Source organism: Diabrotica undecimpunctata, chromosome 1 (assembly GCF_040954645.1).
Source record: "Diabrotica undecimpunctata isolate CICGRU chromosome 1, icDiaUnde3, whole genome shotgun sequence".
NCBI classification, from domain to species: domain Eukaryota; kingdom Metazoa; phylum Arthropoda; class Insecta; order Coleoptera; family Chrysomelidae; genus Diabrotica; species Diabrotica undecimpunctata.
Window position 1 is genome coordinate 41,060,789 of NC_092803.1, and position 17,080 is coordinate 41,077,868.

At 32.7% G+C, this 17,080-nt stretch overlaps 3 protein-coding genes across 3 annotated transcripts; 2 read left to right on the top strand and 1 right to left on the bottom strand.

Moving 5' to 3' along the window:
- Positions 1-4,003: 4,003 nt before the first annotated feature.
- On the bottom strand, positions 4,004-4,459 carry LOC140441539 (CGG triplet repeat-binding protein 1-like). Its single transcript, XM_072532367.1, has one exon. It carries the CDS (start codon positions 4,457-4,459, stop codon positions 4,004-4,006), a length of 456 nt encoding a protein of 151 aa, XP_072388468.1.
- Positions 4,460-5,908: 1,449 nt separating this feature from the next.
- On the top strand, positions 5,909-8,093 carry LOC140438729 (uncharacterized). Its single transcript, XM_072528376.1, has 6 exons — positions 5,909-6,478; positions 6,599-6,676; positions 6,781-6,867; positions 6,958-7,107; positions 7,174-7,400; positions 7,454-8,093. The coding sequence occupies exons 1-5, from the start codon at positions 6,303-6,305 to the stop codon at positions 7,247-7,249; spliced, it is 567 nt and encodes a 188-aa protein (XP_072384477.1). The 5' UTR covers positions 5,909-6,302; the 3' UTR covers positions 7,250-7,400; positions 7,454-8,093.
- A 2,180-nt stretch (positions 8,094-10,273) lies between these two features.
- Positions 10,274-15,598, top strand: LOC140441611 (uncharacterized). The gene is made up of 2 exons (XM_072532493.1): positions 10,274-10,629; positions 11,035-15,598. Exons 1-2 carry the CDS (start codon positions 10,274-10,276, stop codon positions 15,596-15,598), a joined length of 4,920 nt encoding a protein of 1,639 aa, XP_072388594.1.
- Positions 15,599-17,080: the final 1,482 nt, after the last annotated feature.

Below are 17,080 nucleotides of genomic sequence, written 5' to 3' on the forward strand. Positions count from 1 at the left end.
ACCGAGATTAACTGGATCGACCTGCAACTGCAGTTCGATCAGATCAAGTACAAGTGCAAGTGTTTTCAGAATGTGGACGAAACAAGAAAAGTTGTTTTACAAGTTTAACCAAATAGGCGACAAAGATTTGCAAAATACCTATTTGGGAGGAATGATTCAAACTACTATTCAAAGAACTCGAAAAAAGACTAATAAAAGGCAAGGCCGCACTTGTTTCCACAAATACTTTATAAAGCTGGGTAAGCTAGCCAAACGAGTTTGTATACATGCTTTTGGTTCAATCCACGGCATATCAAAGAGCTTTCCAAGGCGTGAATCGCATTATAGTAGAAACAAATCCCCTCGATTCTATTTATCTCCAGATCTAAATGTAAAGAAGATGCATTAACTCTATTTGGAAATTTACGAATAAGAAAGTGTTAGCAATCCTAAATATAAATCCAAAGTTCCCTATGACTTCTACTACCGATACTTCAAAGAAAACTTCAACTACAGGTTTGGCTCACCTCGATAAGATACGTGCAAAAAATGTGATGTCTTAGATAACAAACTTAAAGATGTAATTATCGATGAAATTGAAAGAAAAGGTTTAGCAGCGGAAAATAAGTTGCATGAAATTAAGGCCTTCAAGGAGCTGAAGGAGAAAACCACATTGTGCAAGCATAGCGACGAAGTGGAGGTTCTGACCTTTGACTTCCAACAAAACCTTTCACTTCCAAAAATTCCTGCTAGGGAAGCTTTCTACAAACGCCAGTTGTGGACATACAACTTCTGCGTCCATTATGGTAAGACAAATCAAGCGCACTTTTATATGTATGATGAAACTACTGCTAGAAAGTCACCAAACGAGGTAGTATCATTTTTGTACCACTATATAAAAAATATACTCCCTAAAAATGTTTTATACCTTTTCTCCGATAACGTTGCTGCGCAAAACAAAAACCCAGTAATGATTCAGTTTCTGTATTTACTGGTGAGAACTAGGTCTATTGATAAGATATAGCACCGCTTTTCTGAGCCAAAACATAGCTTTCTTCCCTGTGATCGCTGCTTTGGAGTTATGGAGAGGTTTTTAAGGAAGAATGACTACGTTTTAGCCCTCAACAATATGCTGATTTTGGTAAACAACATCCAAACAGTTTATTTCCATTCTGGTAAAACAAAATATGATCCTGAACCTTAGTGTCACTATGAAGGACATTTTAAAAAAATTATCTCAGATGCAGAAAAGCAAAGATTCCAGATTTTAAAATACCAAATTTTCCAGTAGAGCAATGAACATTTAGATGGTATTAAAGTCAGTATATCTACTGGCCTTCCGAGTTTTCACTTATTCCAAATCTTGAGAAACCTTGACAGAGACCTCTCAGTTTCTTCTGATATTCCTGTCTACTGCAATCCTATACCTGCCAAAAAAGCCAAATATGCAGATGTAATGCAGTTGACAACACCATTCGTTCCTATGGATCAAATGGCTTTTTACACCCGTCTCAAAAGTGATGCAGACATGACAGGGAACCAGAAAACCGAATCATCTGGAAAGAATGATGACGACCAGGTAGATGAATGAAGGATGTGTTTGATGTTTTATTTTTTTTTTCTGAATGCCATTTTTTTGACAACAACCTGCTTCTTTTTACAGATTTTTTCGTATTTGTGTAGTAGGCAAACCATAGTCGTTTGATTGTTGTAACCGAATAAAAGAGTTTTTGTTGAGAATATGTTTTTTTTTCTCAAAAATGATGGTAAAGAACCATTATTTCACGTGTTTGGTGCAAGAAAGATGCAGGTCCAACTTTTTTTCTTATTTTTTCAAAAATTATCTACTTGAAAATAGTCTCAAGTATTGAATAAATCTGTTTCCCATCGATTGATATTATGTCTTTCGGGTTAAAATAAAAACTTTTATTAGAAAACAGTTTTTTTATTTTCTCAACAATTACCAAATATGGAGCTGTATCCTTCTTATAGCAAACTCCTCATTTGTCTAGTTGAGCGAGATGGTACGAATAATCCGATCTTATTCACAAGTTGGGAACAACTGCATATGCCATTTAAGATATTAAAACTCTCAAGAGAAAAGATATGTAGTTGATGTTGTCAACAAGTGCAATCCCTATAAATATGATACTTAAAAGCGATATAACGGAAAAATATATTTTTAACTTGTTTAGGCTTCCTAATCTAGATTGAGTAGTGGTTGATTGGGCTTACTTAAAAGTAACGGACTCTAATACATATAATTGTAAAGTCGTGAGTTGTTCTCGTTTTATCTAACCTTTTCATAGATTTTTGTTCTACGCTGATGATGTGACTATTAAAACTATCAAAATTGTTTATAATAATACCTAAATTCCCGATTTTAAAGCATTTCAAGTCATCTATAAATTATAGGGCGTTGCATTGGTGAAAACAGTCGAAGCATATCAGCTAAGCTTATTAATTCAACAAATATCAACTATATTACTAAAGTATCAAGATAATAAAGTGAAAAACTGTTACATGACACTGATGGAACCACGAATGACAAATTTTTAAAAAGAGAAGAGAAAGAGAGAAGGAATCTTTAGTTCAAAAGATACAGCATGACACAAAATTATAAGCTGATATGATTTGGCAACATGGTGAGTGGCAGAAGGAACGGTGTGTCATTTACATAGCACTACACAAGAAAGGCCCAAATACAGACTGAAGCAACTATGTAAAGAGTAGTTTTGACAACGCATGCGAATAAGATTCTACTTCATAGTAAATGCGACCACTTAAAATGTTTTTGCTTGTACAAATACATATCTGATGAACAAACAGGGTTCATGTCTGGAAAAGGAACGAGAGGACAAAATTTGAATGTCCTACAAATAATATAAAAAACAGATGAGTTTAATTTGAAAACCTATTTATGCTTCGTCAAGTACACTAGACTTCAGACTAGAAAACAGGTTCGAAAAATAAAGGTCAACGATATACTTTCCAAACCATTTAGACCAGAATCTAATGTGAGACAAGGCTGTGCTGTATTACCCATACTTAGGGGTACGGAATTTTCGCAAATAAAAAGCATGAATTTCGCATTTACTTGTTTTATGATTACAAAATTTCGCATTTATTTTTAACTACGCTGCGTCTACGCTATTCGTAGGACTCCAGATGCTCTGCAATGCTGCTTTAGCAAATGATGGAAAACTGCACTCTGAAGAAAGCCTCGTTTGTGTCTTTTAAAATCATATGGAGAATTAGTTTATTAAAAGTTTTCTCGTTTGCTTTCATAAGCATTTCCTTCAGTATAGCGTCAATTTCTTCGTTTTCAGTGAGCAATCGAGATGTTTTTACATAAAAATAACCTTAACGATGGTGTTCAAGTGACGATTTTAAGTCCTCTAATTTGTTTCATAACAGGTGGGCGAATGGATAACTGGCTCTTTCCAAATCGTCTATTGATTTCATTAATTTTGTACAGAACTCGGTGGTGAAGGTCATTTGAATTTCTAGTTTACGTCTGAAGGTTTCATCGGCGTAATTGTCTTTGAGAAATTTAATACTGGAATTTTCATCCTCCCACACATCAAAAAAATTTAGTATGTGATTAAGATGCTGAGAACCAAGAGTTCCATCTAGTTACAATTGGTGCTGGATAAAGTTTTGCTGGGAGATTGGGCACATTTTCTTTCAAATAATTCAAGTAAGAGTTCTTAATTTTTCTTGAAAGACAAAATGCTGACTTGACTTTTGCTGTAAACATGTCTAACTCCTTGAACTCTCCTACAAAAACATCACCAAAAAGATTAACACTGGTCTGGTAATGAGCCTAACACTGGTAATGTAAGATATGTGGCCCTATTAGAATTTTTAATAGGTTAAAGCAAGCAGACATGTATCTCGCTGAATCTGATACCAGGCCTTTAACTTGTGAATAATCAATTTAAAAGTCTTTTAGTGTATCTATAATTGCCTGTGAACACTTTGATGCATTGGCAGTGTCAAGGAAGTTAACACTTGCTAAAAATCATTCTTGATGTAGTACAGAATCTATAGTTCTGAAGAGAATAGCAAAAACACATCTTCCTTGTCCATCCGAGGTTTCGTCTGCTACTATTACAATAGGCTTGTCTTTCAGCTGTTGCTTTGAAACTACCTTTCTCCTTATTAAAGTGTCCGCACATGGAAGAGCACCCGACCCCGGCACATATTTAGCAATATATTCACGTACAGCTGGATGATAAAATTTATGAAGTGGAATGTTGGCTTTCAGACACATACTAACTGTATCCTCCACAAAAGTATCATTTTCTTCTTTTGCTCGTTTCTGTCTCTCAAAGCCACTAGCAATTGACCTTTGTCGCTTAGTTCCTGAAGTAGATGCTGTAGATTTTTTCTTGTCAATGTGGTTAGTCGACTTCACATGTTTCTGCAGTGTGTCCTTTTTATCACCTTCTAAACGAGTATTACAATACTTACACATCACAATATTTGTGTCACATAGATATAAGCCATCTGTTGCAAATTCTTTGACTCGATAACTCAAAATTGTTTTAGGGCGTCCCCTTTTAAGTAACTTTATTTTACTATGAAAACTTTTTGATAGATGTTCTCACAAGACCTAAAATTATTTATTTATATTTCTCAAATACTCAACATTGAAAAATATCAATTCCTTATCTTATCTTTATCTATTTAATGATGAACAATAAAAGATCCTTTTGTTTCAACACGTGTTACAACAATAAACAATCTTTTCAAAAATTACAACAGAAAACTTTCCGTAAAATCTTTCCATACCTTCGTAACTACCTACTTATTTAGGGGTGAGTTAAGCACCTGCAGATATTTCGCGGAAATAAATAAAAACTCTATATTTCGCATTTATGCTCAAAATTTCGCCGAAATTCGCATCTATTTTGTACAAACAAAAATTCCGTAAAAAAAATGTGTAGAACCACAATTTATTTCGTAAAAACGAAAATTCCGTACTCCTACCCATACTATTTACTTAAATAGTTAAAAAATAGTTAAAAGTCTTGTAACAATGGACAGGCAAAATAACGATCTTCTTCTTCTTCTAATGGTGCTACAACCCTTGTGTGAGTCTTGGCCTGCTTAACAATGTTCTTCCATTCTGCCCTGTCGGATACTTTCCTTCGCCACTGCCTGATGTTCATGGTTTTAAGGTCCCTCTTTACGTCATCTATCCATCTTTTACGGGGCCTTCCTCTTGTTCTGTTTCCTTGGGGCTTCCATCTCTGGATTACTTTTACAGCTCCATTATCTGGCATTCTTTCTAGGTGACCAAGCCAGTTAAGTCTTTGTGACTTTACAAATCTGACAATATCTGCGCTCTGCATTAGTTCATCCAGCTCGTGGTTCATTTTAATTCTCCACGAACCATCGCTGCATTGGGTTGGTCCAAATATCTTCCTTAGTATTTTGCGCTCAAATATTCTCAGTTGATTTTCATCAGTGGTTGAGAGGGTCCACGTTTTACATCCATATGTGACCACTGGTCTAATTACTGTTTTGTATATTCTCAGCTTAGACCATGGACGTATAAATAAAGAAGGACCGGGCTATTTTCATCTTTACTTGACTTGAAGTCATGAGATCGTCACAGTCATAGGCACAAATCCCTAATTTGACGTTGTCAAATTATTTTTTTTTTCAAGTCAATCTTCGAAATAATTTTCGATTTTTAGTATAATTTATTTTTAATTTATAAATAAAAATGTATTATCTAGTTAGTATAAACTATTTTTAGATATACTCATTTCGCAACCAAGGAATTAAAAGAAAAACATTAATTATTTAATTTATTAATAGAAAATATATTCTGATAATCTTAAATTTTTGTAAAACTTGGCATCATTGGTAATATGTATAAACCAATCGTAGTGATTTGAGGAAAAGGAAAATGGCGTTGTATTGTTTACCTTTGAGTTGATAATTTCCTTATTTGTGACATTTTAGGGAATTTGTTAATATATTTTAAATTTTAATTGAAGAATAGTTAATAGTTAAGTGTAATAATGGTGCGTAACTGTATCGTATGTAGGAAAACTGCATATTTACATCCAGAACTGTCATTTCATTCCTAAGTATTATAAACATTGGAATTACGTCCATGGGCGTAGTACAGGGATGTGATATTACTTAATTCTTGACATGAATTGGAGTTTAATTTTGTTAAATAAAGTAAATTTTATAGTATTATAAATACATTTATTTATTTTTTCTAATCTGCACTATTATTGCTATAAATATAATAATTTCAATGAAATATCATATGCAGGTTCCCAGTAAAGAATCAACAGATGCTGGATATGTGGTTGTCTATGTTCGGCTTAGATAAAGAACAAATAACCAAAACCGCTATGGTCTGCTCAGAACACTTTAGAAAGCATGATCTAATTATACAACCAAGTGGACGGGTTAATTGGAGGAAAGGAACTGTTCCAATAAATATTTATCATAAATCACCAGAACCAAGGTAACTAAAACGAATTTCTATGTAATTTACCATACAGAGTATAATAAATACTCATATATATATTCCATAATTATGATAGCATGTCTTTTTTCTTTTTTTTTTATTAATTCAATGTTTTAGTTCTACAAACGATATGGAAAATAAAGAAACAGCTTCGAGTAGTATTGATAAGGATGATTTTTATGGACCTTCAAAAAGGTGAGTTTGTATCGAATTTGTTTATTAAATTTACAAATAAAATCTTAATGTGGATTTTGATTACTTATTTCATTTTAATATTAAAATTACTCACACTATTTTAGGAGTTTCATTGATACTGACGAATGTAATATGGAGACAGACTTGGGCTTTAATGTAAAATCTAATTCTCCTAAACTGTTAAAGAGAAGGTGAGTTTTGGCTTAATTTTGTATGAGATTATTTCAACCTTAAACCAATTTTAATATTTTTCTTTAATGTACATAAATTGAATATTCTAGATGTTTAAATGCCAATGAAGAAAACAAGGAAAATATAGATGATATAGAAAACGCATCTTCGAGCACCATTACAGCATCAGAAACTGAAACTGTAGAGTTGTTACTTGGTGATAATACATTTTCATATGTTCTACGTAATATTTATAAAAAGTGAGTTTTCCGTTTAATTTATAAAAACAAGGATTATAACTATGAAAACCTAATTATATGTTTTAGAAATAAAACCGTTGAAGACATGTCTAGCAGCGATTTTTCAACACCTGAAAAGGCCAAGAAACATTTTAGAGTGTAAAAAAATACTGTTAAGAGTCAAAAAAGTAAAATAAAGTATTTACAACAATCTGTAAGAAGGCTGAGAACAAAAATTACATCTCTAGAATCACTTTTAACATTATTGAAAAAAAAAGCTATTGCTTAATGAAAACTCTGAATGGCCATTGAAGGTTAGTGTTATTTAATTTGATTTTTAATTAATAATAATATATTATTTTTTAAGGCTTCACTACCAGGGGTCACTAACGATATTTTTGAAAAAATGTTAAAAGGCCCAAAGAAACAAAAATATACTCCAGCCTTAAGAAGTTTTGCACTAACATTGTCATTTTATTCTATGAGGGCATATAAATATGTTAGGAAAACATTTAATCAAACATTGCCACATCCAAGAACAATTTCAAAATGGTACCAGTCCATAGATGGTAAACATGGATGGACACAAGAAACATTGAACACGCTGAAAATTAAAGCAAATGCAAAAGTTCTTTGTAACCTTGTGTTAGATGAAATATCTATTCGGAAACAAATTGAATGGACTGGAAGTAAGTTTTGCGGTTATGTGGACATTGGAACAAACCTTAATAGTGATGAACTTCCTGAGGCCAAGGAGGTATTGGTTTTTATGTTGGTTAGTTTAAACAGTTCCTGGAAGATACCCGTTGGGTATTTTTTATTAAATGGAACAACTGGCTCTGAGAAAACAGCATTAGTTAAAAATTGCTTAGAATTAATACATGATACTGGTGTAGTAGTTACATCAATGACATTTGATGGTGCACCAGCTAACCTTCGAATGGCTACCGAATTAGGAGCAGATTTCAATATATCTTCCATGAAAACTCATTTTCAACATCCTGTTACTGGAGATAATATATATATATATATATATATATATATATATATATATATATATATATATATATATATATATATATATATATATATGTTCCCAGATATATGTCACATGCTCAAATTAGTTCGTAACTGCTTGGGATCAGAAACAATTCTAGAAAATGGAAATCAACAAATTAATTGGGCCTACATCAATAAATTAGCTGCCTTTCAGTATAGTGAAGGTCTTCTTGCCGCCACAAAACTCATATAGGAGGCATATTATGTGGACAAAAGAAAAAATGAAGGTAAAAGTAGCTGCTCAAACGCTCAGTAAAAGTGTAGCAGATGCTCTTTTGTATTTGTCAAAGGACCTTAGTATACCTTAATGTAAAGCAGCAGAAGAGACGGCTTCTTTTATTCAAAAATTGAATGATGTTTTGATATATTCAATTCTGTAGAAAATTAATTATATTTTCTACAATAGTTTGTCCTTCTATAATAATTTTAATAATGATTGTTATTCTCACTAGTATATCTCACTAATTTTAAGACATTCAATCAGCATGACACGCCTTCTTTCTGCTGCATTGTATCTTCTGCGCCTGTCAGTTCTTAAGATTCAAAATATTCAAACCCAACTACCCTTAACATCACTTCGTCTTTGCCTTCTCAAATAGAAGCACGTAAGTCAAACTTATTTTTCAGCTTCTCAAATAGAAGCAAGTTACAATTCTCACGCTTCTCAAATAGAATCAGCTTTCAAATAACTTATTTTATTAAATAGTTAATTAAATTCAGTGTCTGTGCATCGAATATGTAAGTACCTGAAATTATTCTTTTATCAGAAGAAAATCGACAGTTTGTGTGCCAACATTTCATGAATGCCGGTCCGAAAAATTACAGGGTTGCCGGATATTCAACAAACTATAAACTTTCTTGTTCTATAAATCGCATGTATTTAGCGTTAAGAATAATTAATATAAACAGTTGTGCGGTTTAAGAACATTTTATATGAACATTTATGTTTTTATTATTATTAAAAAGGGTGATTTGTTGGCAATCCCGATTCTACTATTTATGCATGTAAATAATACAATAAAAATACTTCTAGCTTAATTCTTATTTTAATTATTCTACTTTTAACTATACTATCCACTATATTATTACTAATCCGCAATGTTGCGACCTAATGGTCGCTGGTCCTTCGAGGTTTTATTTATTTATTTTTTATCTACCAAATGTAGGAAGGTGGGACTATATTTTTCAAATATTTACTTTTAAATCATCGAACCAGCTACCTCATCCTTTCCCCTACATTTGTTTTGGTCCTTCGAGCCGGATTTCTTATCAGAACGACATTCCTCTAATAATAATTCTATTACTTTTCAATAGCTAGCACGTTATTTGTCAAAATGACATTTTTATCATAATTATTCTATTACTTTTTGCTCACAATTGTTTTATCAATTTCTAAACTTATGCCGCTAATCACCTTCGAGTGTACCTGAACAATCTTTTATGAAAAACTCAAAACAGTGACAGTGATTTTATAACGGACAAAATAATTTTAAAACTTTATCGGGAGTGTTCGGTTTCCAGAAATTTTTGCGAACCGGCAACCCTGTTGAAACTGCATCAACCCTAAGTACGCGATAGTAACAGAACTAACAGTCCAGTTCCTTTATCTCTACACCATCTGTTGTGTTTGTGTTAAAAACATTAGCTTTATCGGCATTTAGTGACTGATTTTATAAGTCTTGCCGAAAGATCTTTATACCTGCCTACTTACGAACCTTTTGGGGTGTTTGGTAAATAAACACTACCTGATTTTTGCAAGTTTATTTTAAAACGTTTTCGTGAACATTTTTGTAGTTTTAAGAATTCATTTTTACGATCATACCTGAATTTGAGTATTTACATAATATTATATTGAGTATTTATATTTCGTTTTATATATTTTGAACTGTTTGTTATTGTTTTATTTTTATAATCGATATCTGCATTGTGATTTTCGTGATATTATTATTGATATTATCATTTTAACTGGTAATTTTTTATTTTCTGTCTATTATTTTCTAGGTTTTTAATGATTATTAATAATTAATTTGAATTTTACCAGTTTGCTTATATTCTATTAACATATATTTGTTGCGTAGCGCATTCCTTATTTTCTGATTAGTGGCTTTTAATTCTTTCTTATTTTAAAATGGATCTAACCGCTATAAAAAATAAACGTAAAGGTTGTAAAATTCAATTGTCTAGGATCGAATCCTATATTAAAAATCTTGATGGATCGGAGGAAATCTGCATATTAAAGGTAAAACTTCAAAATATTTTAAGTACCTACGAAAGTTACAAAAATCTTCAAAGTGATATAATTGCACTTGAAGATTTTAGCGATGTAGAAGTAAATGCAGAAAATTTAGTATCAGATCGTTTCGAGATTGCTATTGCTCAACTTGGATCCAATATTGAAAAACTTAAGAAAAAATTATCCAATAGTGATATTATTGAATCCTCTAATGTTGTTTTGCCAAAAATAAACATTAAACCTTTTACAGGGTTGGCTCAAGAATGGCCCTCATTTTTCGATCTTTTTTCAGCGGTAGTGCTGAATAACTCTAAATTAAAAACTGACGGGGAAAAATTTTATTATCTAAAAAGCTTACTGCGCGGTCCTCCTTTAGATTTAATTTCCAGTCTGAGCCTAACTAATCAGAATTTAAACGTTGCTCTAGATATTTTAAAAAAGACATATGACGATAATTTTAAGTTATTAATTTCTTTGTACCAAACTTTGGTAGAACAAAAAAGTTTATCAAAAAGCACAGCAAACGATTTGAAGGAATTCTATATTACCTCTCGTAAAACTTTCGATTTAATAAATAATACAGGTCATACTCCTCAAATAAAATCTGAATGTTTAATTATATTTTTGCTAGAACAAAAACTTGACTTCAATTCTAGGAAAGCGTTTGAGAGCGAGCGAGATACAGGAATCATTCCTACTGCGGAAGAATTTTTTGAATTTTTGAATAAAAGACAATCCGTTTTAGAAAATTTAAATCTTTTTGAACCCAATTCTTCCAAATCTTATTCCAGACAGACTGACAGCCGAAAAAATAAGGTTTCATTAGTTTCTAATGTAAATAACCTTCAACGTCAATCTTACAACTTCCGTGCTAATTGTTTTTATTGTAAAGATTCTAATCATCTTATTTATGGATGTTCGAAATTTTTAACTTTAAAACCCCTAGAAAGATATCAATTTGTCAAATCTAAGAAATATTGCATAAATTGCCTCAGTAACACTCATGCAATACCGCAATGTAAATCCTTAAAAAGATGCTCCACTTGTGGGAAACCTCACCACACTTATTTACATTTTGATAATCAATCAAACTCATCCCCTAGTACTCAGACGCATAATCACGTTCCAAATATAAATACGACGACCTCTCGTTTTAGAGGAAACAATCATGGAACAGAACCATCTAATGTACATATTGTAAATAAATCTTTGTCTCCAAATATGAACCCTGTAAGTAATGAATTTATTGAATATGCTCATCCCTCATCTCAACAAGCTTCACTCCATACTGTATCTATTTCTGATAACATAGTTCTTTTACCTACAGCTCTTGTAAATATCAGATGCTCTAATGGTCAACAAAAGGTGGCAAGAGCACTATTAGATTCTGCTAGTCAAATGAGTCTCATTGAAAGCTCCTTTGCAAAAAATTTGCAGCTGTCCTCTCGAACACAATTTGTAAATATTTCTGGGTTAGGTAGTACCAATTGTGCTAAAAGTAGAGAAGTGCTAGATATACAATTTAGTTCTCTTGTTAACCCATCAATTAGTTTTAACGTTTCTTGTTCTGTTATAAACAAAATAACAAATAATCTCCCCCAATTTTCTATATCTCCTGAGGTTCTAAAATTACATGAACATATAATACCCGAACTTGCCGACCCATTTTTCTTTAAAACTGGGCCTATAAATTTACTTCTTGGTGCTGATATTTATTTTAATTTACTTAAATCTAATATTATTAATATGGGACCTAGATCCCCCTCTTTAGTTGAAACTTATCTGGGTTACGTGATCGCCGGTCCTATACCTAGGAGCCGCTTAAATTTTTCCTCAAACCAAAATAATGTTTCTCATTCTTTTATTACAACTAATGATGTTCAATTCGAAAGAGAAGATGAGTTGACCCGTCGTATGGAAAGTTTCTGGGAATTAGAAACTATTCCACTATCAAAAACTCATTGTTCTAGCGAAGAAGTTGCAGAACAAATATTCAAAAACACCACTATTATTTTACCGTCAGGTCGTTACCAGGTCGATATGCCCTTCCTTGAAAATATGCCCACAAAATTGGGACAGTCTTTTTGCATGGCACGCCAAAGATTTATCTCTCTTGAGAAAAAATTCAATTGTGATTCAGTTTTATTTCAAAACTATAAGAATGTTATATATGAATATCTTACTTTAAATCACGCTCAAGTAATCCCTTTATCTTTTTACAATCATCCTACTAATGAATTTAAATATTTTATCCCCCACAGAGCTGTAATACGGAAACACAGTTCAACGCCTGTGAGAGTAGTTTTTGACTTTAGTGCCCGTACTGATACCGGAGTGTCCTTAAATGACCTAACTTCAAAAGGTTACCAAGTACAGGACAATATCTTTGACATATTATGTAGGTTCCGTTGTTTCAAATTTGTCCTTTGTGCTGATATTCAAATGATGTATAGATTTATAGATATAAATCCATCACAATGTCATTTCCAAAATTTTTTATGGAGAGAAAATTCTTCTGATCCCTTCACCTGTATTCAACTCTCAAGTCTTAGTTTTGGGCAAAATTGTGCACCGTATTTGGCTACGCGTGTCTTAAAGGATATCGCTGAGAGATATCCTAACTTCCCTAATGCTCGGTATGCTCTACTTAGACAAACCTATATGGACGATATTTTGTCAGGTACTAACGATTTTTCATCTCTAGAAACAATATATTCGGAGCTTAATACTATTTTGGGTAAACACGGATTTAAGCTTCATAAATGGCAATCCAACTCTTCTGAATTTTTATCCTCGATATCACAAACTTCGTCCTACGAAATTGATTTTAATATTAATGGCTCCCCTAGTAATATACTAGGATTAAAATGGAACCCTCTGTCTGACCTCTTACTTATTCGTACTACTAATATACAAGAACCTGCTGTTTTAACTAAACGCAGTATTTTATCTTTCATTTCTTCTGTGTTTGACCCCCTGGGTGTGATCAATCCGCTAATCGTGCAGGGAAAACTTATTATGCAAAAACTATGGCAATCCCAAATATCCTGGGACACGCCCATTTTTGATGATTCTATTTTGCAAAGTTGGAAAAAGTTTCTTTCTTTGTTATCTGACATTTCCAATATGTCTATACCTAGATATTTAATTGACAACAAAACCATATGTTCCATTTCCTTACATGGCTTTTGTGATGCTAGTCAACTAGCCTATGGAGCCTGTGTGTACCTTGTGGTTAGCTATAATGACAATACTTTCTCTTCAAGATTAATTGCCGCAAAGTCCCGAGTCAATCCATTAAAGAACAAACTTACAATTCCTAAATTAGAGCTGTGCTCTATGGAGTTACTTGCCATCCTATCTTCTCGGATTATACAAATTTTGCATGATACTATCAAAATTGAGTCCATTAATTTATGGTCCGATTCATTAGTTGCCTTAACATGGGTTAAAAGGTCTGAATTAGAGATATCTCCTTTTGTTAAAAAACGAGTCCTTACTGTTCGTGATAATAGCAGGAATACCACATGGCGACATATCAGATCTCCGTTAAATCCCGCTGATCATTTGTCGCGTGGAAATTTTTCATCTGATGTTCGTCAATTCTGGTTTCATGGTCCTCCCTTTTTATCTCAAACCAATGATTTTGATTCCATTGATTCTTTTGAACTTCTAAATGAAGTACCTGAATGTATGCAAGTATCATTTCCCATTACTGAATCGCCAGAACAATTCTGGAAACCTATATTTTTAAAATTTTCGAAATTTTCTAGCATGCAAAAAGGAATCGCTTTTAGTTTTAAAGTGATTCTCAAATTTAAAAAGATAAACATTTCTGGCAGTCCTTTGACAGTAGAAGAGCTTCAGAATGCCCATGATTTTATTATAAAACAGGTCCAATCTTATTCTTTTTCCAATGAAATCAAACTATTACAGGAGGGAAAATCTATTTCAATTCCCAAATTACTTCCTCTTAATATCTTCCTTGATGAAAATAGCATACTCCGTGTAGGAGGTCGACTTGAACATACCGAATTAAGTTTTTCTCAGAAATTTCCCATTTTACTCCCTGAAAATGACCATGTTGTCGATCTACTAATTAATCGGGAACATATGCGTTTAGGACACAGTGGAGCTCAAAATGTCCTTGGAAATTTTCGTCTTCGATATTGGCCGTTGAATGGTATACGAAGAATTAAAACTATCATTAAAAAGTGTGTTATTTGCCATAGATTTAATGCTCAATTTGCATCACAGATAATGTCCCCTTTGCCTTTGGATCGAGTTCAACAGGCTCGTCCATTTTCTAAGACCGGAATAGATTTTGCTGGTCCTATTATGATTCGCTCCTCTAGATTAAGGAAGGCCCCTACCGCTAAGGCTTATATAGCCATTTTTATATGTATGGTAACCAAGGCTATCCATATAGAACTTGTCTCCAATTTGTCCACGGAAGCTTTTATTGCTTCATTAAAACGATTTATTAGTCGTCGAGGAAATCCTCAAATAATTTACTCTGATAATGGCACCAATTTTATTGGAGCTCGTAATCAATTACGAGACTTATCTTTATTTCTGAAATCCAAAGAAAATAATCACGAAATTCAGAATTTTCTTTCTTCCACTGAAATTACCTGGAAATTAATCCCTCCCAGGTCTCCACATTGGGGCGGACTCTGGGAAGCAGCTGTAAAGAGTGCTAAATTTCATTTAACCAAATTGCTCGGCAATACTTGCCTAACTTTTGAAGAACTTTCAACTTTATTAGTGCAAATTGAAGCCATATTAAATAGTCGTCCCTTGTATCCCCTTTCTAACGATCCTAATGATCTCTTGCCTCTTACTCCTGGTCATTTTCTGATTGGAGCTCCCCTTATTTCTTACCCAGAAAGGGATCTTTCTAGGACCCCTACTAATCGACTTTCTTATTGGAAAGTGTGTTCCAAACTCCAACAAGAGTTTTGGAGAAAATGGTCTGTGGATTATTTGCACCGTCTACAGCATAGACCCAAATGGCAACTACCCCAACAAAACTTGGCGATCAATCAGCTAGTTCTTATACAATCTGAAGATCGCCCTCCTTTAAATTGGCCACTAGGTAGAATATTGGAATTATTGACTGGAAGGGATGGTAAAGTTCGCGCTGCACGTGTAAAAACAGCAGAAGGTGAATATGTTCGCCCCATAATAAAATTAGCACCTCTTCCAATTTCTGATTAAACCTTTTCTTAACGGTCTTTTCGATCATTGTATATATTTTAAATTTTCCCCGCCCCCCAGTATGTAGAAAATTAATTATATTTTCTACAATAGTTTGTCCTTCTATAATAATTTTAATAATGATTGTTATTCTCACTAGTATATCTCACTAATTTTAAGACATTCAATCAGCATGACACGCCTTCTTTCTGCTGCATTGTATCTTCTGCGCCTGTCAGTTCTTAAGATTCAAAATATTCAAACCCAACTACCCTTAACATCACTTCGTCTTTGCCTTCTCAAATAGAAGCACGTAAGTCAAACTTATTTTTCAGCTTCTCAAATAGAAGCAAGTTACAATTCTCACGCTTCTCAAATAGAATCAGCTTTCAAATAACTTATTTTATTAAATAGTTAATTAAATTCAGTGTCTGTGCATCGAATATGTAAGTACCTGAAATTATTCTTTTATCAGAAGAAAATCGACAGTTTGTGTGCCAACATTTCATGAATGCCGGTCCGAAAAATTACAGGGTTGCCGGATATTCAACAAACTATAAACTTTCTTGTTCTATAAATCGCATGTATTTAGCGTTAAGAATAATTAATATAAACAGTTGTGCGGTTTAAGAACATTTTATATGAACATTTATGTTTTTATTATTATTAAAAAGGGTGATTTGTTGGCAATCCCGATTCTACTATTTATGCATGTAAATAATACAATAAAAATACTTCTAGCTTAATTCTTATTTTAATTATTCTACTTTTAACTATACTATCCACTATATTATTACTAATCCGCAATGTTGCGACCTAATGGTCGCTGGTCCTTCGAGGTTTTATTTATTTATTTTTTATCTACCAAATGTAGGAAGGTGGGACTATATTTTTCAAATATTTACTTTTAAATCATCGAACCAGCTACCTCATCCTTTCCCCTACAAATTCTAAGAATAGATTTGCAAAATATTTTTATAAAAAACCTTTATCTTTGCAAACTAGGGAGCGATTTTTTAAATATTTGGACGATTTTGAAAGCTATATTCTTGGTATTTCTTGTGGAGATATTCCAATTTTGCAGTCTAGAAAAAAAAAACAGATTTTTTAGGTTTTCTTGTTTGTATCAAAAGTTTAAAAGGGATATATCAAGAACATGTTGAAACAAAAAATAATCTCAAGTATATTTTAACATATAAACTATCTCAAGACCATTTTTAGCTATTTTTTGGGGCAATAAGGAGCAGAGGGGGTTTTAATAATAATCCATCTGCAAGACAAATTGAGGCAGCTTATAAAAGAATAATTGTGCATACCGAAATCAAAGCTGGGAACACTGGTGATGCAGTTAATCTTGATTCCACATCAATATTGATTTGTAGTAGTAATAGAGTGACAGTAAATAATAATCTAGATGACAATTATAGGACTGATGAATATATTTCTTTTGAGAGGCAATTGAAGGAAGACATTCGGATGTCAAATTTCAATAATTCCACGGCT